This window comes from Stigmatopora nigra, chromosome 4 (assembly GCF_051989575.1).
Source record: "Stigmatopora nigra isolate UIUO_SnigA chromosome 4, RoL_Snig_1.1, whole genome shotgun sequence".
In the NCBI taxonomy this organism is placed as follows: domain Eukaryota; kingdom Metazoa; phylum Chordata; class Actinopteri; order Syngnathiformes; family Syngnathidae; genus Stigmatopora; species Stigmatopora nigra.
The window spans coordinates 1,270,377-1,297,294 of record NC_135511.1 but is presented as its reverse complement, the minus strand read 5'-3'; the positions used below and the strand labels follow the sequence as shown (position 1 = coordinate 1,297,294).

The 26,918-nt window shown below is 47.0% G+C and overlaps 1 protein-coding gene across 1 annotated transcript in view; it reads left to right on the top strand.

Moving 5' to 3' along the window:
- Positions 1-26,918, top strand: part of LOC144195144 (complement C5-like) — a 61,645-nt gene that overhangs the window by 26,517 nt on the left and 8,210 nt on the right. The window contains exons 8-14 of the mRNA XM_077714561.1: positions 1,853-1,943; positions 2,034-2,142; positions 2,214-2,346; positions 2,429-2,544; positions 23,340-23,528; positions 26,263-26,333; positions 26,592-26,704. Coding sequence (XP_077570687.1) covers positions 1,853-1,943; positions 2,034-2,142; positions 2,214-2,346; positions 2,429-2,544; positions 23,340-23,528; positions 26,263-26,333; positions 26,592-26,704 — 822 coding nt within the window. The remainder of the gene's footprint in view (positions 1-1,852; positions 1,944-2,033; positions 2,143-2,213; positions 2,347-2,428; positions 2,545-23,339; positions 23,529-26,262; positions 26,334-26,591; positions 26,705-26,918) is intronic.

Below are 26,918 nucleotides of genomic sequence, written 5' to 3'. Positions count from 1 at the left end.
CCGAGATCACACCAGATGTCTCCCTCCAGCAGGATAAGTCTTCAACCGTCGAGAATCCAGGCGCCCCCGTCGAAAAATGACTTCGAATTTTCCCTTGTCTGGTAGTTTGTTCAAACCCAATATAAAAGAATTCCCTATAGTTTTATGGTATTGCTTGTTGAGCAAGAATCTTTTCAATCAATATTGGTGTTTCTAATTAAGTCAGAAAGTTTTATCTTACCTATCCCCTCAATGTTTCAATTGAGACCACCCTTTTACCAAAGTATCTCCACATAGTGCTTGCCCCTCTTTTTACACTCCATTAACAGCACCCAATTATCCCCCGTTTGGGAAATCCCTGTTTCAGAAATAAATTTCACAAGTTAATATGTCAGTCCAAGCTTTCCAATCTTGACCAATTTCTTCAACAAGGCTTTTCCCAATCTCCAATATTGGGCTGTTATGTACCACACATTTCCCACCATAGATTGATCCCTTGTATGGCAACCGGGACGTTGCAATCTCGAGTGCATGTCTGGAAATTTGATTTAGTATGTAATGTTAATCAAATGTGAATGTTTCTCGGTTTACCCTCCCATAAGAAGGTGTATCCTCAATTGAAACGCCTCCGCCTTTCTCTCCAACTGGAGAAAACAACCCTACTGTGGAGAGGAATAGAATCATAATCATCATTAATCTGATTGCCCCAAAAGCAATAATTGTTTTCAACATGACGTTTTGGCTTTGTTTAGGGAGTTTTCCTCTTGGAACGTTTCAATTTAGACAACCTTCTTACTGTGGGAAAGGTGCATCCGTGTCCCCCTTCTAGTAACATGGACCCTCCCACTTTGCGTTGCTCCGATGTTTCTTCTTTTATGCTGCATATCAGCACCCAGTCTTCAAGAATCACCATCACTTCGTCCGTTTCCTGTTGAGAAGCAAAATCTCCCTCTGATAGCCTAAATTTGGTGTGTTTTTTTTTTTGCTAGATTTGCCTTATCATCCAATTGTCAATGTATAGTGAATAATAGCAATTTGTAAGGTCTACCAAACAGGACTTCATATAAGGTCCGCCAATTGTGGATGGTAGGCACAATAATTTCGCAATTATTTTATTAACAAAATGGGTGCCATTAGCACTATAGATGGTTTCTGGAATTCCATATCGTGGAATGATATCTTACTTAATTCAATAAAATCTATATGTATCTTTTGAAATGGATAAGTAGGTATGCATATAGATTTAAACCATAAGCCTTGTAGTGCCTTTGTAGCAAGGCCACCACCCCCCTTGTCGAGACATAGGACTTCCCTTGACTCAAGTCCAAATTATTTTCAACCTTGATCTTTTATTGATAGATTATGTCTCGGTTGCCTGCCAATCAAAAAACACAAAAAGACAAACTATCATTCACGCTCACACTCATAAACAGAAGAATTTAGTGTTCAACCAGTCTAGCATCCATAATTTCATTTTGTGGGAGTAAACTGGAGTACCCGGAGAAAATCCACAAATTTTCGAGGAATCACTGGAATACATTTTAATCCATTCAATGACAAAAAATAACATGAAAATCAAACTGGCGAGCAGATGAGAAAGGAAGCCAGTGGAGATCACTTGCTTACCTCTCGCGATGATCAGCCGAGAGGTGTGCTAGTGGACAATCACTTGCATCACCACAAGCTCAACCCCAGCAAAATACCAACCTGCCTATTTCATGGTTACGTTCTAAGGTCGGTTGTTCATAGACTATGCTCTGTGGTCACTCTACAAGTCTATAGTATGTGTTCCAATTTCATGCCTATTGTTCAGGTTTGTATCCAGGTTATTGATACCAGTTATGGTTGTCTTCTTGTTTGTTTTTTTCTTCAGTTCTACCCAGGTTCTCCATCCTGGTGCAGCCAGGAGTGAACTACATCAGCCGTAGGAACTTCAGGGACTTCTGCTTTAAAGTGAAGGCAAAGTGAGGAAATGGCTCATCTTTCTTCATTGGTACCCCTTGCATTTGATTGTTCTGTTCCCTTTGATGCTGTGGCCCTTACCTTGCTTCCAGCTATCTTCATGGGGCACCGGTCTCTTTTGCTGAAGTCTTCCTGCGCTTTGGTTATGTGAGCCAAAATGTTCCCCCGATTATCATTCCAAACTCTGTGACTCGAGAGAGGGTAAGATTTTCTAGTTCTTTCTTCCTGTTGATTTTTTGTTGTTGTGGAAATCTATGTAAGTGTATGCTCAGTTGTCATCATCAGGTGAGGTGGACGTCTGTGTAAACATAGAAGAGGTTTTATCCAGACACGACGGACCTAAAGACCTTAATGGTTTGATTGGGAAGTACTTGTATATTGCTGTGCTGCTTGAGGAGGAATTTGGTACATGAAAACACATATATGCTGCCCGACACCTACACACTAAAAAACATTCTACTAACCCTCTTTTCTCTCTGTGCCTAAGGTGGGATCAGCCAAGAGGCAGACTTTTCTGCAGTCAAATTCATCAAATCACCATACAGTTTAACCCTGGTGTCTACGCCTCTTTTTATCAAACCAGGACTCCCTTACAATGTGCAGGTGAAATCTTGCTGATTATTCATTGATGTTCACCAATAGTCATTCCCAAATGCATGTACAAATAAGAAGAAAAGACAGCCCTCTTTAATTTTCACTGGCAAGGAGAATGACCGTCGAAGCAATGTCCCAACTCCGTTCTGACCTTACACGTCATCACAGCGCCAGCTGTTGGTATTAGCGGCGGAAAAAGGTGCGCAATACAAAATCGAACTTGCAAACATTTTTCGACATAAACGCAATGCGCAGACATGTTCGCATGTACCGTTGTAACTCGAATGTTCGTAACTAGGGGAGCGTCTGTATATAAATGTATATATACATACATACATACACACAGATGTACATGTATATGTTGCACCCCTGAATTCCGGGCAATGTATTTGCCTTTAAAAGACAGGGGGAAATAATCAGACAGGTCCAGTTGTTTACTTCAAGCAAACCTTTAGTAATATGCCTGAAAACCCCCTCTTCTTTTAACTACACCCCGCTACATGACCCCCACGCATCATCTGCATGTCTCCCGCATGCTCGCTGCATGTCTCCTGCATGTTTCCTGCATGTCTCCTGCGTGATTACCACGTGATAGCTACGTGAGTCCATTTTTACACAACAACTAGAGTACCCCTCTATACCCTTGCTATTTGGCTGAAGGCATCAATAATCAAAGAATGATAAACCCCCAATCCCAAAACCATTTTTACATAACACATGCAGTCATTTATAACTTAACTCACTTTACCCTGTCATACTCTCCCCCACAAAAACAAATATCGTCCCGACATTAATGTACTCCCAAATATATCCACTTTGGTGAGCCGATGCTCATTAAAGTCCAGGCGGCAAGGGCCACAATTCAAATATAATCCACAACTCGTACGGTCCACGTTTACTGGATGGGCACTGTAATCACAGTCCGTAACAGTCCATGCCCGCATCATGCACGTCACTCTTGTAGGCTCAAGCTTGTTGGAGTCCATAAATAAAGGGTGGCTGCAGGTAATATGGATGCAGGTGTACTAACCAAGGGGCCACTCCTGGTGCAGGGTAAACAGGTAGCCGCTGCTGCGGTGACTGGGTACTATAACAGGAGGGGACACCAAGCTGGTCATAGGTCGTACGTCGTGGTGGGTGTCTCTCCCTTCTTGGCCGTTCGTCAGTCAGCGTCTCAGGTTCCGTCACGGCGGTTGGCGGGGAGGTCTCTGATAACTGATCATCACTAGGACCTTCAAGAGGAGGGTTTGCTCCCTCACCAGGCAGGTCCTCCAGCTGATGGTCCTCTTCTACTTGTACTGGTCCGGAAGTAGGGCCGCTCACTTCAAGTGTCTGGTCCGTTGGCAGTGGAATATGCTCAGGCCCCATCTCTCGGGTACCTCTCTCATGTAGCTGGCGGAGCTCATCGTGGAAGTCATATTCGTCATCGCTGTCTTTGTCTGACTCCTGATGAGATACCAGCTGCTGTTTCTTTCTCAAACGCCCTTTACCTCTTTCTGGCCTAACTCCATCATGTAGTTTTGAGACGGCTGCCTCAATTTGTTTTTCTGCATTACAATCACTTTCAAGTGTGTCTACTGCAGCAAGTTTCTCTGGAGGTATGTCAGTCAAGTCTATGCTCAATATAGGTGTAACAGGTAAGTCAAAAGTGGTTGTTCGACTTAGATTTTGAAGACAAAGGGTCCCAGTTGGTTGTGGTTCCATTTCATTTGTCATTTTGTGAGTGGATTCAAGATTTGAAGAGGAGCTCATTTCTTTTGTGGTCGGAGGTTTAGCTTGTACGTTTCTTGATGTCCGAAGGTTTGGCTTTGGTTTGACCTTTGGGAATCTACTCGCCTTGGTCTGTTGAGTAGGAATCAATTCACTAGATTTTTGACATTCAAGGGGACACTTGTCAGTATCTCTACCATCTTGGGTCAGAGCTCTCGTTGATTCTACACTGGACAATTCCCTGACTTCTGCCTTTTCAACCTGTACTTTGTAGTGTTGCACAGCTTCACTTTTAGTAAAGAGCTGCTCCTGCAATTCAATCTTTAACCTCTCACTTGCCTGTTCTTGTTCCTTTTCTTTCAAGAATGTAACTTTTTCCAGCTTCAATAATTCAAGCTACTTTTTCAGTACTTCCTCCATCTTAGGAGATGCCACATTCTCTCTTTCTGTTGCTTGCTTGGCCTGAAAAAGTTTCTCCTTCTCCACAACAAGCATGTCCACCTGTTTCTCCAGAGCCTTTTGCTCTTCTTGTAGTACTCTAATCTCATCAGCTTTCTGCTGCTCAGCTTGTTCAAACTGAAGCTCAAGATGGGCAATCTTTTTCTGAAAGGCTTCTCTTTCAGCTTTGTAGTCTTCCATAGCTTCAGTTCTTGCAGAGAGCTGCTCCAACAAATCTCTTTTTAGCTTATCGCTCTCTTCATTGTGCTTAGCTTGTTCTTGTTTCAGCAATTCAAGCTCCTTTTTGAGAATTTTTTCCCGCTCAAGAGAGGCCAAATGTTCACCATCTATTGCCTGCTTGGCCCCAAAAAGTCTATTCCACCCCAGTCTTTTGTCTTCATACAACATCCTTATCCCCTCTTTTAATATTAACAACTCAGACATACCTTTATCTTCTTTGTCTTTTGTTCTTTCCTTCTCAGGTGGTCTATAATGTGACCCCACAATGCATGTTTTGATATGCATGTCTCCTGCATGTTTCCTGCATGTCTCCTGCGTGATTACCACGTGATAGCTACGTGAGTCCATTTTTACACAACAACTCGAGTACCCCTCTATACCCTTGCTATTTGGCTGGAGGCATCAATAATCAAAGAATGATAAATCCCCAATCCCAAAACCATTTTTACATAACACATGCACTCATTTATAACTTAACTCACTTTACCCTGTCACATATACATATGGTAGGTCTTAAAGCCATTTTTTTGTTAAAGAGCATGACAGCTGATGGGAGGAAGGATCTGCGGAAGCTCTCCTTACTGCAATGAGGGTGCAGAAGTCTATTGGTGAAAGAGTTTTGCCGGCACTCTACAGACTCATGCAGGGGGTGGGAGGTGCTGTCCATGATGGACATCATCCTGGTCAGCATCCTCCGCTCTCCCACTTCCTCCACAGAGTCCAAAGAACAGCCCATAACTGAGCTGGCCCTCCTGACCAGCTTATTCAGCCTGTTCTTGTCCCTCTCCGTGCTCCCGCATCCCCAACTGACCACTGCATAAAACATTGTAGATGCCACCACAGTGTTGTAGAAAGTCCTGAGCAGTGTCCTGCACACTCCAAAGGACCATAGACACCTACGTAGGTAGAAGTGGTTCTGGCCCTTTTTATACACTACAGTGTCGTAGAAAGATTTGATTTGATTTGATCTGCCGTTTAGAAAATAAGTCGCTGTCCCCTTCCTCCAAGCCACCTGAATTTGGAAACAGATCAGGCTGTATACGAGCTGCACCAGCTGTGCCACTGCCACCTTGGAAACCGCAACTGTCGTCATCTGCTTTGCAAGTTTTATTTAGGAGTTTCTTAAGGAAGGGTAAACACAACAAGGCAAAAGGCATATAATAGTCAGAACCATTATCACAATTATTCCGATCCTTGCCAAACCAGCGCCCCGATACTCTAATTTTGAGCTTAGCTAATCGAATGACCACACGTCACGCCCCGTATTCTCAGTTACTTCCTTACGTAGCTCATTAATTCTAGCCATTGCTTCAGTAAATGATCTTCCCTTAGCTGTATTCTTTGGAATGTAAGTACAACACTGAACTCCAATCATTTTACATACTCCTTTTTCAGCCAAAATCCAATCTAAAGCCTGACAATTCTGCAGCGTCATCCTAGATATTTCATGCGACTGTTCACTGAGCGCCCTGAGGGCTTCATCTGTATAGTTGATGAAGCGCTGTTGATTATAATATACAGTTGTGGTCAAAAGTTTACATACACTTGTGAAGAACATAATGTCATGGCTCTCTTGAGTTTCCAATTATTTCTACAACTCATTTTTTTCTCTGATAGAGTGATTGGAACAGATACTTCTTTGCCAAAAAAACATTAATGAAGTTTGGTCCTTTTATGAATTTATTATGGGTTAACAGAAAAAAGTTATCAAATCTGCTGGGTCAAAAATATACACCAGCGCTAATATTTGGTAACATTTCCATGTCAATTTTCGCCATTTTCACTTCAATTAGGGGCTTTTAGTAGCCATCCACAAGCTTCTGGCAAGCTTCTGGTTCAATCTTTGAACACTCCTCTTTACAAAATTGGTGCATTTCAGTTAAATTTGATGCCTTTCTGACATGGACTTGTTTGGTTAGCATTTGTAAGATAATATTGTAAGATAAAATGTCAAAGTCGTTTGGCAATAGTTTGTTCATATTGTATCAGTTTTTGTAAGTATAGAAACATCATTGTCATAAGAAACTTGCTCCGAGTTTGGTCGTTTTCATGGAGACCTCACACTGATTAACCGGACGTCGCCCAAAGTTTGGCCGTTGCCATGGAGACCTGTCACTGATTTATCCAACTTTGCCCAGAGTTCAGTCGTTGTCATTGAAACCATGCTATGCCCTGTTTTCCTATATAAAGACGAACTCACTGTTAATTCGACAGAGAGCTGCAAGAATATCGCGCCGAACAGGTCTCCACTTTGCAGTTTGGTAACCAACCTATTTTCTATTAAATTGATTTCACTCTTTCTTAACCTGCTCCTGAAGTTGTATTTTCAGATCCATCAGCATTGTCCACAAGTTCTCAAAGGGGTTTAATTCAGGGCTTCTAGCCTGATTTATCCATTCCATTACCACTTTTGATGTCTGTTTGGGGTCATTGCCCTGTTTGAACACCCAACTGCGCCCAAGACCCAATCTTCGGGTGTGACGGTAATCCTCCTTCTTCATTACCCTATTAATTCTTGTAAAGCACAAGTTTCATTGGCAGCAAAACAGCCCCACAGCATAATACTACCACCACCGTGCTTGACGGTAGGTATGGTGTACTTGGGTTTAAAGGCCTCAACTTTTCTCCTCCAAACATATTGCTAGGCATTGTGGCCAAACAGCTCGATTTTTGTTTTGTCTGACCACATGACTTTCCTCCAGAAGGTCATATCTTTGTCCGTGTGATCAGCAGCAAACTTCAGTCGAGCCTTATGGTGCCGCTTTTGGAGCGAGGGCTTCCTTCTTGAATGGCAGCCTCTCAGTCCATGGAGATGCAAAACACGCTTCACTGTGGACACTGACACCTGTTTTACAGCAGCTTCTAATTCTTGGCAGATCTGCTTTTTGGTGATTCTTGGTTGAATCGTCAGTGATAGGTCTGAAAATACAACTTCAGAAGCAGGTCTAGAAAGAGTGAGATCAATTTAAATAGGAAATAGGTTTATTACCGAACTGCAAAGTGGAGTGACAGCTCTAACAGTGGAGTCCTGTTCAGCGCGATGTTCTTGCAACTTTAGTCGAATGACCAGTGAGTGTGTCTTAAATACAGGCAAAACTGACCGTTGTCACTAGGACTTTGGACAGATACGTTTCAGTCATTTGCAGGGCAAAAAGTAATTGATCAGTGTCGGACAGTTGAGTATTTGTGCTGACATGTCAACCCAATCAGAAGACTAAGATTGATCATTCAGTCAGACAGTTGGGTGTTTATGCTGACATGTCAGCCATAAGGATGACTACGATGCTGTTATACTTACAAAAACTAATGCAATATGAACAAGCATTTGCAAAGAAACTTTATCTAATCTTTCATATCCCCCCTGTTTGTGAGTATAAACACATCGGAACCTCGTTTGTTAGCGACGCTGCTTTTGAACGAAATTCTTCACAAATGACTTCAAACGGTAGTTTAGACCGACCAGGAAGGGTACCTCGTGTCTCAGGATAGGAAAAACATATTAATCAGTGTCAGACAGTAGTACAGCATCAAGGTCAGATTGGGATATGGATTGTTGCATGTAAATACGAGTTAGCATTAGCTGGGTTTCATGCATCGTTCGACTGTGGAATTAATGGTACGCTTGATTAAAGCTAGGAAGCAGCGCAAACAACGAGTTAGGATAACAAGCACGAGAGCAATAACAGTTACGACTGGTACTAGGGCTTTCAAAAGAGTATGTGTCCATGATGAGCCAGAGAGGAACCAGTCAAGCCATCCTTGTTGTGGAACTGGATCTTTGGTCATAGCGTTCTGTATGTTCTTCATAGTTTGTAAGGCATCGTGGACTGAGTGGGATGCGTTGGCAGGGATGAAGGTGCAGCATGAGTCTCCTACCATGGCACACACACCTCCCTGCTGGGCGGTTATTCTGTCGAGGCAAGGCGGTTCTGGATAATCATCTGGGTCATGGCAGTTATTTGGATTTCTCGGCCTTGTTGCAGTCGGACTGATGCGTTGATGTAGGCCTGGAATCTGCAGTCAAAGGTTTCTAGACGTAGGGTGTTCGTCACTGTTCCTACCCAGGGGAACAGCGCCATCGGGGTTTTGGAGGGGACTGACCAGTGTTTGTATTCGAGGGGGACATCCGAGCCCCACACTGAATCATGTGGGCGGAAATCGAGGCTTCGTCGTTGACCCCTGGTGGGTAGATGAGGGTTGGCGTCGACTGTTGGAATTGAGTCTGCTGTAAGAATGTATGTGTGGTCGGATACCGATGTAGGGACATAGAGCCCAGTTGTATTGGCGGGGATGGTCATATACACTTGCCATCCGCAGAGCCACCTTACTTGGTCCAGGACTGTCGATGATTGGGAAGGAACTTGTCTGATCTCGGCGCACTTGGTGACATGAACTTGGTCTAGCACATGCCCGCTTCTAGCTGCAGTGCCTCGACTGGTGTAGTCCTCAGTTGGCCCGTCACGATGCGCAGGGCACTGTTCTGGGCGCGACCAAGGTCGTCAAGTCGGGACTGCGACAGGAAGGGCTGCCATGCTGGGGTGCAAAGTCCATGACGCTCCGCTGAAGGGCAAGGTGGACAGAGCGTAGACTGTTTTTTTGCCAGCCCCAGTCTTTTGTGGTCAGACAGGCAAGGATGCGGTTTCGGGAAGCCACTGTCTTGGTGACGGCCTTCACGTGTGGCCTGAAACTCAGGCACCTGTCGAGCTTTACCCCAAAGAATTTGGGGCGCAGGCTCGTTGTTCCCACAGTGACTGACAGGGTCCAGGAAGCCTCCCCTGAGTCGGATGAGAACAAGGTGACCTCACTCTTCGAGGCATTCAACGTCATCTTCTTTTTGGAACTCCACTCGCAAACAGCTCCGACTGTGTTCTGGATCGCCGCCTCCGCGTCTTCCTTGCGTGTGCTCTGTGCCAGCAGGGCAACATCGTCGGCATAAAGTGCGATGTCGACATCTGCTGGGGTGACTCTTCGGAGGTTGTTGATGTATAACACGAAGAGGAGTGGTGCAAGGACAGAGCCTTGGGGGAGTCCTTGGCGCATTGGAACAGACTTTCCCCGCTCCCCGTTTATTTGAACCCTGGCTCGGCAGTCGAAGAGGAAATCTTTAACCACCGGGCAGTTTGGACTGGCATGCCTGCGTCCAGCGCCGTCAGGAGGAGATCCTCCTTCCAGACACGGTCGTAGGCTTTGCTGTAGTCCAGCAGGGCCATCACTCCGCGGAGCGGTTTATTCTGTTGGAAACCGTCGCTAATGGTCTGCGTGACGTGGAGGATCTGGTCTTCGCAGCTCCTCAGCTTGCGGGAGAGCGGATCAATCGCCACGTTTTGCTGGTGTCCGGGTTGAACTCCAGCTCCTCCAATAGGGCAGCCCACTTTGCTTCCTTGGCCGACCGGGTGAGGGAGTTCACTTTCCTGCAAGCGGCTAGCCAGTTTTTTCTGTGGGTGCCTACGGAGCGGCGTAGGCGATTGCGTTCTTTGATAGCAGATCTCACGTCAGCCGACATCCAGGTGTTGCTCGTCTTGCCTCTCCAGTCGACGTCTTTGTGGTTCCACGTCTTTGTGGTGCTGTTGGTAGGGGCGGGCACGAAGGGCGGACGACACAGGCCACTGAGATGGACAGAGGTAGGTGGTCGGATCCAAGGTCGTCATCAACAGTCCATTAGGCATGGTTGGCGAGCCGCGGGTGGGAAAAGATGAGGTCGGGTGTGCTAAGCCCGCCGGTGCTTCGGTTCACCCTTGTTGCCGACCCGTTGTTGAGGAGTGTGATAGAGTTCCTCAGCAGCCAGTCCTCGATGTCGGCCCCACGCTTGTCGCTTCGCTGGTTGTAGTCCCAAAGGCCGGAGTGGGTGTTTAGGTCACCGCCGATGATCACGTCGGTGTTTGCCCCGATCCAGGTAAGGTCCAGTTCGGAGTTTCGTCCCGGATCTCTGCATGGGGGTGCGTAGAGGTTGTGCACCGTCAACCAGCGGTGCCGGGTCACACGAACCATGATCGTGGACGACTCCAGGAGGCCCCGCAGGGAGGCGTCCAGGTTCATGAAGGAGAGGTCTTCTTTGATCAGTTTCGTGAGTCCGCCCCCGGGTTGGTCTTTGAGGCGGTCGGCACGGACGACAGCATATCCCGGGAAGGTCGGAGTGGAGTCTTTGGCCCACAGCTTGCTTTTCTGGATCAAGCAGATGTCGTATTTGCCTTCGACCACTTTTCCAGCTCGGCAGACTTTGTCTTCAGGCCGTCTGCATTCCACTGCAAGATGTGCAGCACAGATCTCTTGGCTACGTTGGGGATGTCCGTCTTTGGTTTTGGGAAGGGTAGGAGGGGGTTTGGAGGGTCGGGTTGAGGTTGGGAGGCAGCCGGTGTCGGGGTGGTGGCACATTGTGGGCGGGACCAGCTGTCAGATGGCCTGTGCAGGGGGCATCGCCATGGGGACGCCTCGGGGGTGTCTCCATGGCAGCGCCTGGCGCGGTGGGTCATCGCTCCACAACTGGTTTTTGTGCAAGCGAGGAAGCGGATCCCGGTCTTGATTGCCATGTTGCAGAAGCAACAAACCAACCCTCCCGAAGGGGGAGGGCCGGGAGGTTGGCCTCCGTGGGCCACGCACCTCCAAGGGCCGGTCTGCAACTGCCGGGAGAGGCCGCTGCACGCCGACTGTTTGTGGCCTAGGGCGGGGCAGGTAGGGCGGAGCAATAGAGCGGAGGTTGGCCGCGACGGATCGGACGGTGGCAATGGTGGCAATCGCCGTCAGGTCCCGGGTTCATCTCAACATCTCCGGCAAGGAGGAGGAGGCGGGAGGCCAGTACCGGATACCAGGCCCCCCATCTCAAAAAAGGGAGGGGGGGGAGACTCCAGAGTCTCGGTGGCGTCAGCTCCCTGACCGGGCCGATGGTCCGAGTCGTGGGGTGCGCGCCTGACGAAGCACATTCGCCCAGGGGTCTGGTTGAATGGAAGGGGCCACGAAGAGGCTGTGCTTGTTCCCTTCCGCCTCCCCTGTGGGAGACAGAGAAGATGTCGGCAGATGATTTGCATTTATCACAGTCCTTCCTTGGAACATTTTGCAAAACCACTTAGTGAGGGGATCTGTTTCTCCTTTCTCTTCTACCACTAGATCTTTTTCCCACATTGGTAAGTGGAAGGGTCTGTCGTTCACTGCCTCAAATGGTGTGCATCCCTATGCTGTTGGAATGATTCTCATGTAGGTTTCTACCAGGCTCAGGCATTCTGGCCATGGTTTTCCTGTGTTTTCCATGGTTTTTCTGAGTCTGAGTTTTACTGTTCTAATGGTTCGTTCGACGAGTCCAGCACATTGGTTCAGTTTGATGAAATCCATGTTCAGAACCTCGAAGGGATATGTTCCTGTTTGCTTTGTTCCATGCTTGGGTCGTTCATTGCCTTGAGAGTTGTGTCTACAGCAGTTGAGACAGTTTCTGCAAAAAAATTGAAGTCAGTTTGGAGACCTCTGGGAACATGCATTGTTTGTTGTACTGTACTGATCATCCCTCGTGTTGAGACATGGCTCCTCACATGGCTCAATTTGGCAATTACTTCAAACAATGATCGTGGGACGCATGGCTTGTTTTCTACTGCATAGAGTCCGTTCCTGTGTTGAGTGGCTCCTTCTGTTTCCCATTGCAGTTTCTCTTTTTCTGGGGCATGATTTTGCATTTCTCTTAGGAATTCAGCAGGGATTGGGCTGTGTCTTTCCACCGTCACGTTTTGTTCTTGGAATAGTCTACATGCCTCTGTCAGTGCCACTATTTCTCCTTTCTCTTCTACCACCAGATCTTTTTCCCACATTGTTAAGTGGAAGGGTCTGTCGTTCACTGCATCAAATGGTGTGCATCCCTGTGCTGTTGGAATGATTCTAATGTAGGTTTCTACCAGACTCAGGCATTCTGGCCATGGTTTTCCTGTGTTCTCCATGTTTTTTCTGAGTCTGAGTTTTACTGTTCCATTGGTTCTTTCAACGAGTCCAGCTATTTGGTTCAGTTTGATGAAATCCATGTTCAGAACCTCGAAAGGATTTGTTCCTGTTACAGTCACCCCCCTGACCAATTTTATCTCAGCAACAGGTGATAGCTCGTGTTTTTTTCCTGATCGTGGCAGTGACAAAACAGTGCCATGCACTCTATACTTACAAACTATTGGGACCTGCAGCTGCTTTGAACTGGCTCCAAGTGACTTTACTGACTTGTTCAAGTCAATGATTTGCTTTTTCAGATCCATATTGAGCTCCTTCGACTTTCCCATTGTAGCGTTTGTGGCCGTTTGCATCCAATGAGCCCTATTTAAATGGCCTCAGAGAAGTCACCAGCTGTAGATACTCAATCACTAACAAGAAGTTAACAGGCCATGCTATGAAGCTTATTTCACTGATACAACTTTCTAAGTCACCAAAATTGTTAATTTGTGTTGCTAAATGTTCCTGTTAACCCATAAAAAAGTGATAAAAGAACCAAACTTCATGAATGTTTTTGTGACAAAGAAGTATCTGTTCCAATCACTATCAGAGAAAAAAAATCAGAGTTGTAGAAATAACTGGAAACTCAAGAGAGCCATGAAATTGTTGACTTAAAAGTCTTAAATTTTGTCCAAAATAGACAGGACACCTTATAATTCAGTGTGTCTTATATATGGACCAATATTAAAATTGTTCTCACGACAAAATAAAGTCAACAAGCAAGGGTTTCCCCTACAACTTCGAAGCATCTTCTCGAATATACATTTTCGTACGACTCTTATTGACGTGAATCAAAACAATTTACAAAGTTGTTGATCATTTCATCATGCGTGAGTAAAAACAACATCTGTAACTATAATAACAATCAAAGTATTTTACCAATAACAAAACAGGAGACTAGACCTAACAACATTTGGATTAAAAACAATCACGCCTTCATTTGACCTAAAAATCATATAACAATTACATAAAGAAAAACCGAAGTGTGTCACGAAGTACAGCCACTATGCTGGAAATGGCAGGAACAACATATTTGTTATTGGCCAGTGACCCTGGCCTCGTTGGAAAAGAGAATAACCGATCTCGAAGCCCCAGATTGGGTGAGTTGCTGTATAAACAATCCTTGGATAAGGAGTCCAGGTGAGAGAGGACTTGAAGATTGTTTGTGACCTCGAACACTTTGAGAATAATAAGAGAATGATTTAACAAAGAAATGAATTAATACAAATATATCTATAATAGTAATACAGAATAAACCCAACAATCAGTCAATAGGGTAAATCATCCTCTACAGGTCTCGCATCTACGGTAAGTAGCCAGCGACTTCACTTTCCCTGTGCGCAGTTCATGCTGGGATATGTAGTTCTTTTGCCAATACACCCAGTATTACGGTGAGGCGGGACTTTCCAGGGCATCGCGCGCGTAACCGAACAAACTGATTGTCAGGAGTGGCTTGATTGCCACTCCTGGCATGATGTCATTATTATTATCAGCCGCGGTTAATTACGTGATTAGGTTATTTTTGCTATTTAAGCATTATGGTTTTCTGTGAACGCTCTCGGTCGTCTGGTTTCATTCCCTGTGTTTCCTCGTAGTCATGCCGTTCACATTGACGCCACGCCACGCTGCATGTTTCTTTTCGTTTGTAATAAGTGATCAAGCTAAGTTGTTTATGTTATGTTACCCCGTTTATTAAATCAAGCTACAAGAGCAACATATCTGCCTCCCCTTTTCCATTTGCTTCGGCGACTCTGCACCTGGGTTCACTTTCCCCTCCGATCGCGTCGCACTACGCGACGCGATCGTAACAGCACGATCCGACCATCATGGACCCAGCGGAGCGCCACCCAAGCTCGCGCCGACGCGCTCTGCGACGCCAACCATCCACCTCGAAGACACCAGACTGCTTGGAGTGTATAAGAAAACCCTCAGAATCGTTTAGGAGTTTTGTAATGAACACACCGTGGTGCGGGGCTCTCAGGCACATCATTGCTGGAGATGAGTCTCAGCTGGTAGGAGAGTTAGATCCGCAGCGTACTCTTACGCCCCACCACTGCTATGCACGTCGCCCTGGGAAGCCCTTACAGTTTAATCATGAAGCCCAGGTGCGTACAACCACCAGAAACCGCCCAAGTTATCTTATGCCTATGACCAGCAGAATTGGTTCACCATGGAGGGAGCCTGAAGATTCTGGTGAGGAGGACGTCGTTGAGGAAATTGATTTTTTCGCTGGCGTTTCAGAATCCGATGATGAATTCTTCGACCAATTCGGACCCCGAGACCTTCCACTGGAGGAGGTTTACCCCTATTTTTCCCCCGACAATTCCTACTCCAAATACCCCGACCAGCAATTACAGAGTAGGCTGACCACCTATTATGGGACACGACGTGATGGCGGGGGTGCTGTGCAATCCTCCCAGAGGAGGCGCCGAGCGCCATGCCTTAGAGCGAAGCGAAAGCAATGCCTGGACACACTAACCACTGTCCAAGTTACGCGCCCGACCACGTCCGTCCAAGCTCCTCTCCCGACCACGTCCGTCCAAGCTCCTCTCCCGACCACGTCCGTCCAAGCTCCTCTTCCGACCACGTCCGTCCAAGCTCCTCTCCCGACCTCGACCACGCCCTTCCTAGTGCCCGAAGTTACTCGGCCGACCTCGCTGTTCCAGTCGTCCCAGGATACTCGGCCGACCTCACTGTACCAGCATCTCCTAGAAACTATGCAGCCCTCACCGTTCCAAGTGCCCGAAGTGACTCGGCCGACCACGCCTTTCCAAGTACCCGAAGTTACTCGGCCGATCACGCTGTACCAGCATCTCCTAGAGACTATGCAGCCCTCCCCGTTCCAAGTGCCCGAAGTTACTCGGCCGATCACGCTTTTCCAAGTACCCGAAGTTACTCGGCCGACCACGCCTTTCCAAGTGCCCGAAGTTACTCGGCCGATCACGCCTTTCCAAGTACCCGAAGTTACTCGGCCGATCACGCCTTTCCAAGTACCCGAAGTTACTCGGCCGATCACGCTGTACCAGCATCTCCTAGAGACTATGCAGCCCTCCCCATTCCAAGTGCCCGAAAATACTCGGCCGATCACGCTTTTCCAAGTACCCGAAGTTACTCGGCCGACCACGCCTTTCCAAGTGCCCGAAGTTACTCGGCCGATCACGCCTTTCCAAGTACCCGAAGTTACTCGGCCGACCACGCCTTTCCAAGTGCCCGAAGTCACTCGGCCGACCACGTCTTTCCAAGTGGCCGAAGTTACTCGGCCAACCACGCCTGTTCAAGTGGCCGAAGTTACTCGGCTAACCACGCCTGTCCAAGTGGCCGAAGTTACTCGGCCGACCACGCCTGTCCAAGTGGCCGAAGTTACACGGCCGACCACGCCGTTTCAAGTGCCCCAAGCTCCTGTGCCAAGGCCACGCAAAGTACTCCCGTTGCCTTTGGGGTCGCCAGTCGCACCCGTACCGAAGCCACGGACCAGGTTTCTGGTGACGGACGGCCATTCTAGTACCGCTCTCCCAAGCACCGCTCTCCCAAGCACCGCTCTCCCAAGCACCGCTCTCCCAAGCACCGCTCTCCCAAGCACCGCTCTCCCAAGCACCGCTCTCCCAAGCACCGCTCTCCCAAGCACCGCTCTCCCAAGCACCGCTCTCCCAAGCACCGCTCTCCCAAGCACCGCTCTCCCAAGCACCGCTCTCCCAAGCACCGCTCTCCCAAGCACCGCTCTCCCAAGCACCGCTCTCCCAAGCACCGCTCTCCCAAGCACAGCTCTCCCAAGCACCGCTCTCCCAAGCACCGCTCTCCCAAGCACCGCTCTCCCAAGCACCGCTCTCCCAAGCACCGCTCTCCCAAGCACCGCTCTCCCAAGCACCGCTCTCCCAAGCACCGCTCTCCCAAGCACCGCTCTCCCAAGCACCGCTCTCCCAAGCACCGCTCTCCCAAGCACCGCTCTCCCAAGCACCGCTCTCCCAAGCACCGCTCTCCCAAGCACCGCTCTCGCAAGCACCGCTCTCCCAAGCACCGCTCTCCCAAGCACCGCTCTCCCAAGCACCGCTCTCCCAAGCACCGCTCTCCCAAGCACCGCTCTCCCAAGCACCGCTCTCCCAAGCACCGCTCTCCCAAGCACCGCTCTCCCAAGCACCGCTCTCCCAAGCACCGCTCTCCCAAGCACCGCTCCCCCTGGAGGACGGGGCTGGCGACGTCAAGAGTGGTAATTTGCCGGTGCCTCTGGAGGGCGAAGCCGGTGACGTCAAGAGTGGTAATTCGCCGGTGCCCCTGGAGGACGAGGCCGGTGACGTCAAGAGTGGCAATTCGCCGGAGTCCCTGGAAGAAGGGGCTGTCGACGTCGAGAGTGCCAATTCGCCGGTGCCCCTGGAGGACGGGGCCGGCGACGTCCAGAGAAGCAATGCTCCGGTTTCCCGGGAGGAGAGAGTTGTCCACCCCCGAGCAAAAAGGGTAAGGTGCCCGACCGTACTAAACTTCTAATATCTCCTAAAGGCAGGCAGTTTGGCCAAGACTTAAAGGACCAGCTGGGACCCCTGCCGGACCGACCACTGCCTCGTCTCGTTTCTGGCCGGCGCGGACGCCCGCTGGATCGACCACAGCCTCGTCGCGTTTCTGCCCGGCGCGGACGCCCGCCGGACCGACCACTGCCTCGTCTCGTTCTTGACCGGCGCGGACGCCCGCCGGGTCAACCACAGCCTCGTCTCGTTTCTGGCCGGCGCGGACGCCCGCCGGACCGACCACTGCCTCGTCTCGTTTATGGCCGGCGCGGACGCCCGCCGGACCGACCACAGCCTCGTCGCGTTTCTGGCCGGCGCGGACGCCCGCCGGACCGACCACTGCCTCGTCTTGTTTCTGGCCGGCGCGGACGCCCGCCGGATCGACCACAGCCTCGTCCCGTTTCTGGCCGGCGCGGACGCCCGCCGGATCGACCACAGCCTCGTCACTTCTTGGCTGACGCGGACGCCCGCCAGACTTGCAACTGCCCCGTCTTGTTTCTGACCGGCACGGACGCCCGCCAGACCTGCCACTGACTCGTCTCGTTTCTGGCCGGCGCGGACGCCCGCCGGATCGACCACAGCCTCGTCTTGTTTCTGGCCGGCGCGGACGCCCGTCGGATGGACCACAGCCTCGTCACTTCTTGGCTGACGCGGACGCCCGCCAGACTTGCAACTGCCCCGTCTTGTTTCTGACCGGCACGGACGCCCGCCAGACCTGCCACTGACTCGTCTCGTTTCTGGCCGGCACGGACGCCCGCCGGATCGACCACTGCCCCGTCTTGTTTCTGGCCGGCGCGGACGGTCGCCAGACTTGCCACTGCCCCGTCTCGTTTCTGGCCGGCGCGGACGCCCGCCAGACCTGCCACTGACTCGTCTCGTTTATGGCCGGCACGGACGCCCGCCGGACCGACTACTGCCTCGTCTTGTTTCAGGCTGGCGCGGACGCCCGCCGGATCGACCTTTCCTTCGTCTGTTCTTGGGTTGGTGTGGACGACCACCGGACAATGCTAGATCTCCCACCCGCCCTCCCTGCTTGTTCTTGGTTCTCATGTTAGAATTGACCTTGGGACGTCTAGGATCCGTCCCTTAGAGGGGATGTACTGTCAGGAGTGGCTTGATTGCCACTCCTGGCATGATGTCATTATTATTATCAGCCGCGGCTAATTACGTGATTAGGTTATTTTTGCTATTTAAGCATTATGGTTTTCTTTGAACGCTGTCGGATCGTCTGGTTTCATTCCCTGTGTTTCCTCGTAGTCATGCCGTTCACATTGACGCCACGCCACGCTGCATGTTTCTTTTCGTTTGTAATAAGTGATCAAGCTAAGTTGTTTATGTTATGTTACCCCGTTTCTTAAATCAATCATATTGTGAGAACATTTGTGTGCATTATTTTTGGAATTTTTTGAAGGGAATACAACAGCAAACAGCCCATTGATAGCGAACATGAGGGTGGAGGCGTGGCAAACAGCTAACCTTAACAGCCAGAAGGTATAAAAATGTAAAACAAAATTAGAATTCAGTTTTTGTGTGAAGTTACATTAAACGTATGTTTGAGTGTGTCTGTATATATTAATCCAAGTTAGTTTAAATTAGTGTTACGATCGCGTCGCGTAGTGCGACGCGATCGGAGGGGAAAATGAACCCAGGTGCAGAGTCGCCGAAGCAAATAGAAAAGGGGAGGCAGTTATGTTGCTCTTGTAGCAACATGACTACATAACTACAAGAGCAACATAACTGCCTCCCCTTTTCTATTTGCTTCGGCGACTCTGCACCTGGGTTCACTTTCCCCTCCGATCGCGTCGCACTACGCGACGCGATCGTAACACTAATTTAAACTTACTTGGATTAATATATACAGACACACTCAAACATACGTTTAATGTAACTTCACACAAAAACTGAATTCTAATTTTGTTTTACATTTTTATACCTTCTGGCTGTTAAGGTTAGCTGTTTGCCACGCCTCCACCCTCATGTTCGCTATCAATGGGCTGTTTGCTGTTGTATTCCCTTCAAAAAATTCCAAAAATAATGCACACAAATGTTCTCACAATATGATAACGCACGACCAACGTGCCAACGTGAAGTAGTCTTAAATGAGTTATTGCGGGAGCTAACGGGCTAAGGAAGGAAAAACAACAACTCAGCCTACCCACGTGTATATTGTGGGTAATAAAGTTTTATTCTGAGAAAGGGTGCCATTGGCTATCGGTGTTGTGCGCACGAGTATACTTCATTACCCAGAAAGCCCTCTTTTGCTCTCTTTTTGTTTTCTGGTCTATGTGTAGGAGAAACTTGGGTGAAGAAACCGTTCAGTGCTCGAAGATATCTGTTTTAAACGAAAGAGATTCAGAAAAAAATATGTTAAACAATGATAAACAGCCTCTCATGTCATTGCCACCTGGCTTTCTCGCATCTCAAAAATTTTCTCGTTTCTAGAGCTTATGATGTATTGGCTTAAAATTTCCCTCGTATCTCGAGCTGCTCGTATATAGATGTACAACTGTATATGGAAAAAAAATAAATGCGTCATTCATTGAGGGTGCGCCTTATAATGCGGTGTGCCTTAGAGTCGTCAAAATACGGTAGTTTACCCTTGGAATGGAGGCAGCTCACACCGCCTGCAGAGATTTTAACGCTGCTCCACGTGATTTACAGCACGCAAACGGTGAACACCACTGCACTTAATTCAGCTTTCCTTAACAACTCCGCACAAGAACATCAACCACAAATACTTTAGCTCTCATTCTACTATTTCTTGGTATTAACTAACATAATTTTTTTTCATTAGTACGTTTTCCCACAAGGATATCTAACAATCCGTTTTTTTTCAAACTATTACTTTGCACTTGGTCCTAAACATCACATGCTTTTTCCTGCGCATTTTGTTATATTGGACACCCTAATTATTCTTTGCCTGTCAAATGGCAACGAGGAGCAGAAAAGAGGAAGAGAGACAGATAGAGAGAAATGGGAGAGCAACACACACTTTCAATCCACCAGACGTACACGTGCGGCACTCATCCACGTACAATAACCTAAATTATAAAATGTACAATTAATACCTCATCATTAATTGGTTTGTTCTCATAGCGACTGTTTTGACTGATGTCTCAAACTTAAGTTGCTTCAATGCTCATACGTGGGACCAAACGAATATTAAATAGAAATATTCACTTCAAACTATGGTGTATTTTACGCGCAATCGGGATTGACAGTGCTTTTCGTCCTGACGCGTATTTGGAGGGCGTGACTCATTTCTACCGAGGCGCTAAACCTAGACCAAACGTCCGAGCACCCACATACGCCATATAGCCAATCAAATGCTAAGAAATCTTACCTTTTATTACGGCCGTTAAATTAACAATGTGGTGTGCGTTGAGGATACAGCATTCAGCGTCTTTCTCCCATCAACTCCCAGTGACAACAACGTCAAATATGGAAGAATGAAAAGCACACTTAAAGGTCTTTCTATTTCACGAGCAAAATCTGATCTTTATTGAGCGCGCTCCGTCTTATATAGACAGAAAAACAGGAAATATCTGTTTAGTTCATCCCTCTCTTCAACTTCACTTTTGCTTTGTCTTCGCGGTTCAGAGTTGACAAAAACCACGTTGGTCCTGGCGACCTGGTTATCGCGTTCGTTATATTGTTCCCATGATCATCATTATAAACCATAGTTACGTGTTGGAGACCGATGTTTAATAAATCCAAGTGGCTGTATTTGATGTCAAAATTTATGTTAAAGTCCGGAATTGACGAACAACTTGTAAAAAGACACATTGAAAATATGAAAGGCGTGAAGAAGTAGGGACGGTTGTTGCATGCCTTGGCACCGCCATCTTGTCTCTCCCAGTAGGAGAGTCTTTTTTTTTTGATTGGTCTACTGTAAGCAGACAAGATGAATAGACGCTTCGCTCTCCACTTGCTCCACAGCTGGTTTGTTCTCTTTTTGCTGTATTTATGCACATTTAACCCCTGGTAGGTGTCAGTGATCTGGTTCTCCTTGCTTCCATAAGCAGTCTCAGTCACTTGATCAGTCACTCTCACTATGTAACGCACTCACATATTGTTACGGATGTCATTGACGATGATAGTGCTGCAAAACATCACAATGTGTCATGGTCGCTATTGGGGTAGACCTGCCAACTGGGTTAATAATGGTTTGTTCATGTCGAGCCAATGTGGCCAAACTGGTTATACAATAGTTTGTTAGGACAGTGGAATGTAGGATAAGCCAACTAGCTGGCCTTGCAATTGTTTGTTCGCACCACGAATTGTAAGATAGCTTACTAGCTAGCCTTGCAATTGTTTCCTTGTATTGTGGAATATGGCCAACTCGCTTTGGAACTGTTTGTTCGAAACGCGCAATATAAGATAGGCTGCAGCAGTTTGGGTGTGCTATAAAAATATCATGTTTGCGTACAACTTAAACCTGCTAATGTCTAACCGTATTAGCCCAAAGTTTTGTTTACATAAACTCTGTCATGCATCACTGTTTTAGAAATACATCACTGTTTTAGAAATGTTAACCTGAGTTCCTATATCAAGACTGAACTAGTGTTCAGTCAGAGATAATTGCGAGGAAGGCAGGCTGTGAGAGGTTCACAGCTGTCGGAGCATTCTCCAACCATCCTGCAGTCCGGTAATAAACCTATTTCTTATTTAAATTGATCTCACTCTTTCTTAACCTGCTCCTGAAGTTGTATTTTCAGACCTATCACGGTGGAATATGGATAGCCATTACTATGATAACCATTAGCTCTCTAGGTAAATAGGAGGGGCTGCCCCGTATCACCAATAGCTCTAGATCCTGGGAGCAGTGAGTGTTAAAAGTGTTGAGGAAGAGTTCCCTCACATATAATTCAAGAAAGTCCAGAGCAAGAGGTTCACAGCTGTCGGAGCATTCTCCAACCACCCTGCTGTCCGGTAATAAACCTATTTCCTATTTAAATTGATCTCACTCGTTCTTAACCTGCTCCTGAAGTTGTATTTTCAGACCTATCAGTCGCCTAGGGTGCGTGTCGAGGACCAGAACCCAGAATGAGAGACAGGAAAAATGCGGGGAAAGTGCTGGTGCACAACTCAGGGTTTTTTGAAAAAAAATTATGAATACAAAAGTAACAAATAAACAGGCGAAGACGCACACCGACAAAGAGGCAAAAACACGACTTGCGTGGATGGAAAAACACAAAGTACACGAGGTGATACTTCCATAAATTACGTCAACAAACGCTCCACTTAAATAGACGGACAATGGCTAATTATAAACATGCACAGCTGGTTAACAAGGGAAAGGGAAACCAGCAGGGACAAAAGAGGTGAGATGCACACATCACCCAGACAGCCTAAACACACATCTAGACCCAAAACCCCAACAAAACGTGACACAGTGCTATGAACGGCAAGCTATTGATAGGTGAATCCAACCTAACTCAGGCAAAAGGAATCAAAATCTACACAAATATTTTCTAAACAAAGACAGCATGCCAAAAAAACACGAGTATCACAAGGTACAACAAAACAAAGCATGACCCAGTCAGTAATCAAGCAATAGAGAATCTGCTGATTGTGGCATTTGATTTTATAAAGTGGGTGCACCAATTCGCCACAGGTGGCTTGCACTGCCACTTTGGCTTAGTCAGTTGCTGAAAAAAGTCATTGCAGGCTAAAGAACATGAAACACAGTTGCAATGGGTGGCATGTTTAATGTTGTGAATGGCACACAATGACCATTAATGGCTCATTAGAACATTCACCACTCACTTTTGAATCAACTGACCTTTTCACTCACTCAATTTTGAATCAACTGACCTTTTCACTCACTCAATTTTGAATCAACTGACCTTTTCACTCACTCAATTTTGAATCAACTGACCTTTTCACTCACTCAATTTTGAATCAACTGACCTTTTCACCCACCTATTTTTAAATAAACTGACCTTTTCTATCATTCACTTGCAGGTAGTGGTTAAGGACCACCTGTTGCAGGGTGTGAACCAGGTTCCAGTGCAGGTGACTGAGCAGCACGTGTGGAGTGCTAGCGGCAAACTTGACATTAAACCATGTCCAGAGCACGCTGTCACTAAATCAGAGGGCCTCGTCATCTTTGCCTGCAACACACCCACCACTGCAGTAAAGGCTTTGCTAACGGTAATGCCATTTTACAATGTACTCACGTCATCATCACACACAAAACCTTCAGGCCACATTTTCTGTGTTCGAATTGAACAATTGCCCATCGAAAACGCTGAGTTTAATATGTTCGTCCAGGTGGCCACAATGCATTCGCAAATATTAGCTAGCTAGTAGCTAGCATAACTATTCCAAGGCTGTCTTCCATGCTTCGCAATTGTGTTGATGCCGATCGCACAATCCATTCACAAATAGTAGCTAGCTAGTATTGATGCCGAGCACTAGGCCACAATCCATTCGCAAATAGTAGCTAGCTCGTATTGATGCCGATCGCCAGGCCACAATCCATTCGCAAATAGTAGCTAACTAGTGTTGATGCCAATCACCAGGCCACAATCCATTCGAAAATAGTAGCTAGATAGTATTGATGCCGATCGCCAGGCTGATAGGTCTGAAAATACAACTTCAGGAGCGGGTTATGAGAGAGTGAGGTCAATTTGAATAGGAAATAGGCTTATTACCGGACTGCAAAGTGGAGAGTTAGAGCTCTAACAGTGGAGTGCTGTTCAGCGCGATGTTCCTGCAACTCTCTCTAAATCAGGGGTCTCAAACTCACGCCCCGCGGCGTAAATGCGGCCCGCTGGACAACAATTTGCGGCCCGCGTCTTAATATGCAAGATTAATGTCCGTGCGGCCCGCAAGATTGATATGAATGACACTGTGTTCGGAGCTGGATGAACCAATCACGGTGAAGTATACGGCTCTGGAGGGTGGTACATTGGCCGGGCTGTCCAGTGCCTCACTCACTCCGCTCGGTTTAGAGAGCTGCCATAATCCAATACGATCAGAGAGCAAAAGTGCGCATGCGCCACAGAACCGCGCGCCTGAAAGTGAAAAATTCAATCCGAGACTCATTCCTAGTGTAAACACAAATTACAGCCCCAGAGATGTCTGTTTCAAAGCCTGCCATAAAAGACTTCATTGAGATAGACGTGGTTGCTGTTCCTGTGCTAAGTGATCCCAAATGGCTCATGGACTTAGCTTTTCTTGTTGATATCACACGTGAGCTTAATGTACTGAACAAGAAGCTACAAGGCCAGGGGCAACTTGTCAGTCCTGCCTATGACAACGTGAGAGCATTCTGCACTAAACTTTTGTTATGGAAAGCCCAGCTCTCTCAGACAAACCTTTTCCATTTCCCAGCATGCAAGGCTCTTGTGGATGCAGGCACACCATTCAGTGGTGAGTAATATGTGTTTCGAAGCTGCAGGAGGAATTTGATCACAGATTTGCAGACTTCAAGACACACAAAGCCACATTTCAAATTTTTGCAGACCCCTGATTGATTGATGTGCAAGATGCCCCTCCTGAGCTTTAAATGGAGCTCATTGACCTGCAGTGCAACTCTGCACCCAAAGCCAAGTTCAGGGAGGTGAGTGGAGAAGCAGACAAGCTTGGGCAATTTTTGAGAGAGTTGACCCCCAGTTTCCCTGAACTTTCCCAAATGTTCAAGCGGACCATGTGCCTTTTTGGGAGCACATACTTGTGTGAGAAACTCTTCTCCACCTTGAACTTCAATAAGTCCAAGTATAAGTCCAGACTTACTGATGAGCATCTTCAAGCTCTATTGAGGTTCTCCACTGCTTCCTCCCTTAAACCAAATGTGACTCAGCTATGTGAGAAGAAGCGCTGCCAGGTCTCTAGCAGCAAGAAGTAAGAGAAGCTGTGTCCAGAATATTTCATGTTTAATGTTCCATTCAAGTTCAGAATGTTAAAATTTAAAGAGCTGTTAATACAGACATTTGAAACGGAATAAAAATAATTAGTTTTCTCTACTTAGCCAGCCACTGTATATCTACTCTATTCTCATTATTTTTTTATTACTTATTGATTTATTTTTTATTAATATTTAAGTTAATTTGTTTAATCCATTATTTTTCATTAAAAATAAAGATATTTGATAACGTTGGAATGTTTTATCAGCGCTTTTCTTGTGGAAATACTGATGCGGCCCAGTCTCACTCAGACTCTGCCTCTTGCGGCCCTCAGGTAAATTGAGTTTGAGACCCCTGCTAAAAATGAACCGTGGGTCCCTCTTTATAAAGGCAAAACAGGGTAATATTTCTAAGACAGCGGTGTAGGACAAAGTTTATGCAAACAAACTTTAGGCTGATATGGTTAGACATTTGCAGGGCTAAGTTGTAAACAAACACAATATTTTTTTTAGCACACACAAAATGCCGTAGCCTATCTTACATCGCATGATTCAAACAAACAATTGCAAGGCTAGCTAGTTGGCCTATCTTGAATTCTACGATCTTAACAAACAATAATAAAATCAGTTTGGCCTATCTATCTTATATTCTACGATCTGAACGAACAATCACAAGGTCAGCTAGTTGGACTATCTTGTATTTCGCGATCATACCAAACAATAATAAAATCAGTTTGGCCAGTCTACATTGAAACAGCATTTTTTTTTTTTGTTATAACATGAATTCCACTCTCTCTACCCGTATTCTATATGGTGTACTGTATACAGGGGGGTAAAAAAATGCTAATAATTTTTTTGAATTAAGTTAAAATTAAGCATTTTTGAATGGGAATCCCTACTTCGCGGAAATTCACTTATCGCGGGTGGTCCCGGTCTCCATTAACCGCGATAACTGAGGGAACACTGTATACATATATACCTATATACCTATGCACCGGTGCACCGATGCACCGATGCACCGATGCACCGGTGTTGCAGAACATCTTTTCGTCTTACGGTCTTCCTGAGGAGATTGTTTCCGGCAACGGTCCTCAATTCCCGTCACAGGAGTACAAAACCTTCCTGCTGAGCATTGGAATAAAACAAACTTTGGTACCGGCTTACCATCCCGCTTCCAATGGAGCTGCAGAGCGAGCAGTTCAGACAGTGAAAGCATAACTGCTGAAACAAGTGCTTGATGAAAGGAAACAAAATGTCACCATAACAATGCCGCACCAGCAAGCAAACTTCCTGATAGCATACAGGAGTACACCACACAGGGTTACGGGATGTGCCCCAGCGGGACTGTTTCTAAAACGTCAAATCAGGACCAGGTTCAGCTTACTGAAGCCAGATCTCACTCGGATGGTGGAAGCGAAACAACAAAGGCAGAAGACCTACCATGATAAAACCGCCTCCAAGCTGAGAGACCTGTCTGAGGGTAACTGAGTCCTGATTCGAAATTTCCGTGGAGGAAAGGAGAGGTGGACAAGAGGAATAGTGGAAAAAAGACTTGGACCAGTCACCTTCATGGTGTGGAATGGAGTAAGCCGACGCACAGTACACAAAGACCACCTGCTGTACAACCAATCATCCAGACCAGAGACATTCCAGTTTCCAGATGAGCATCTGGACCTCACGAACAAATAGTTCAA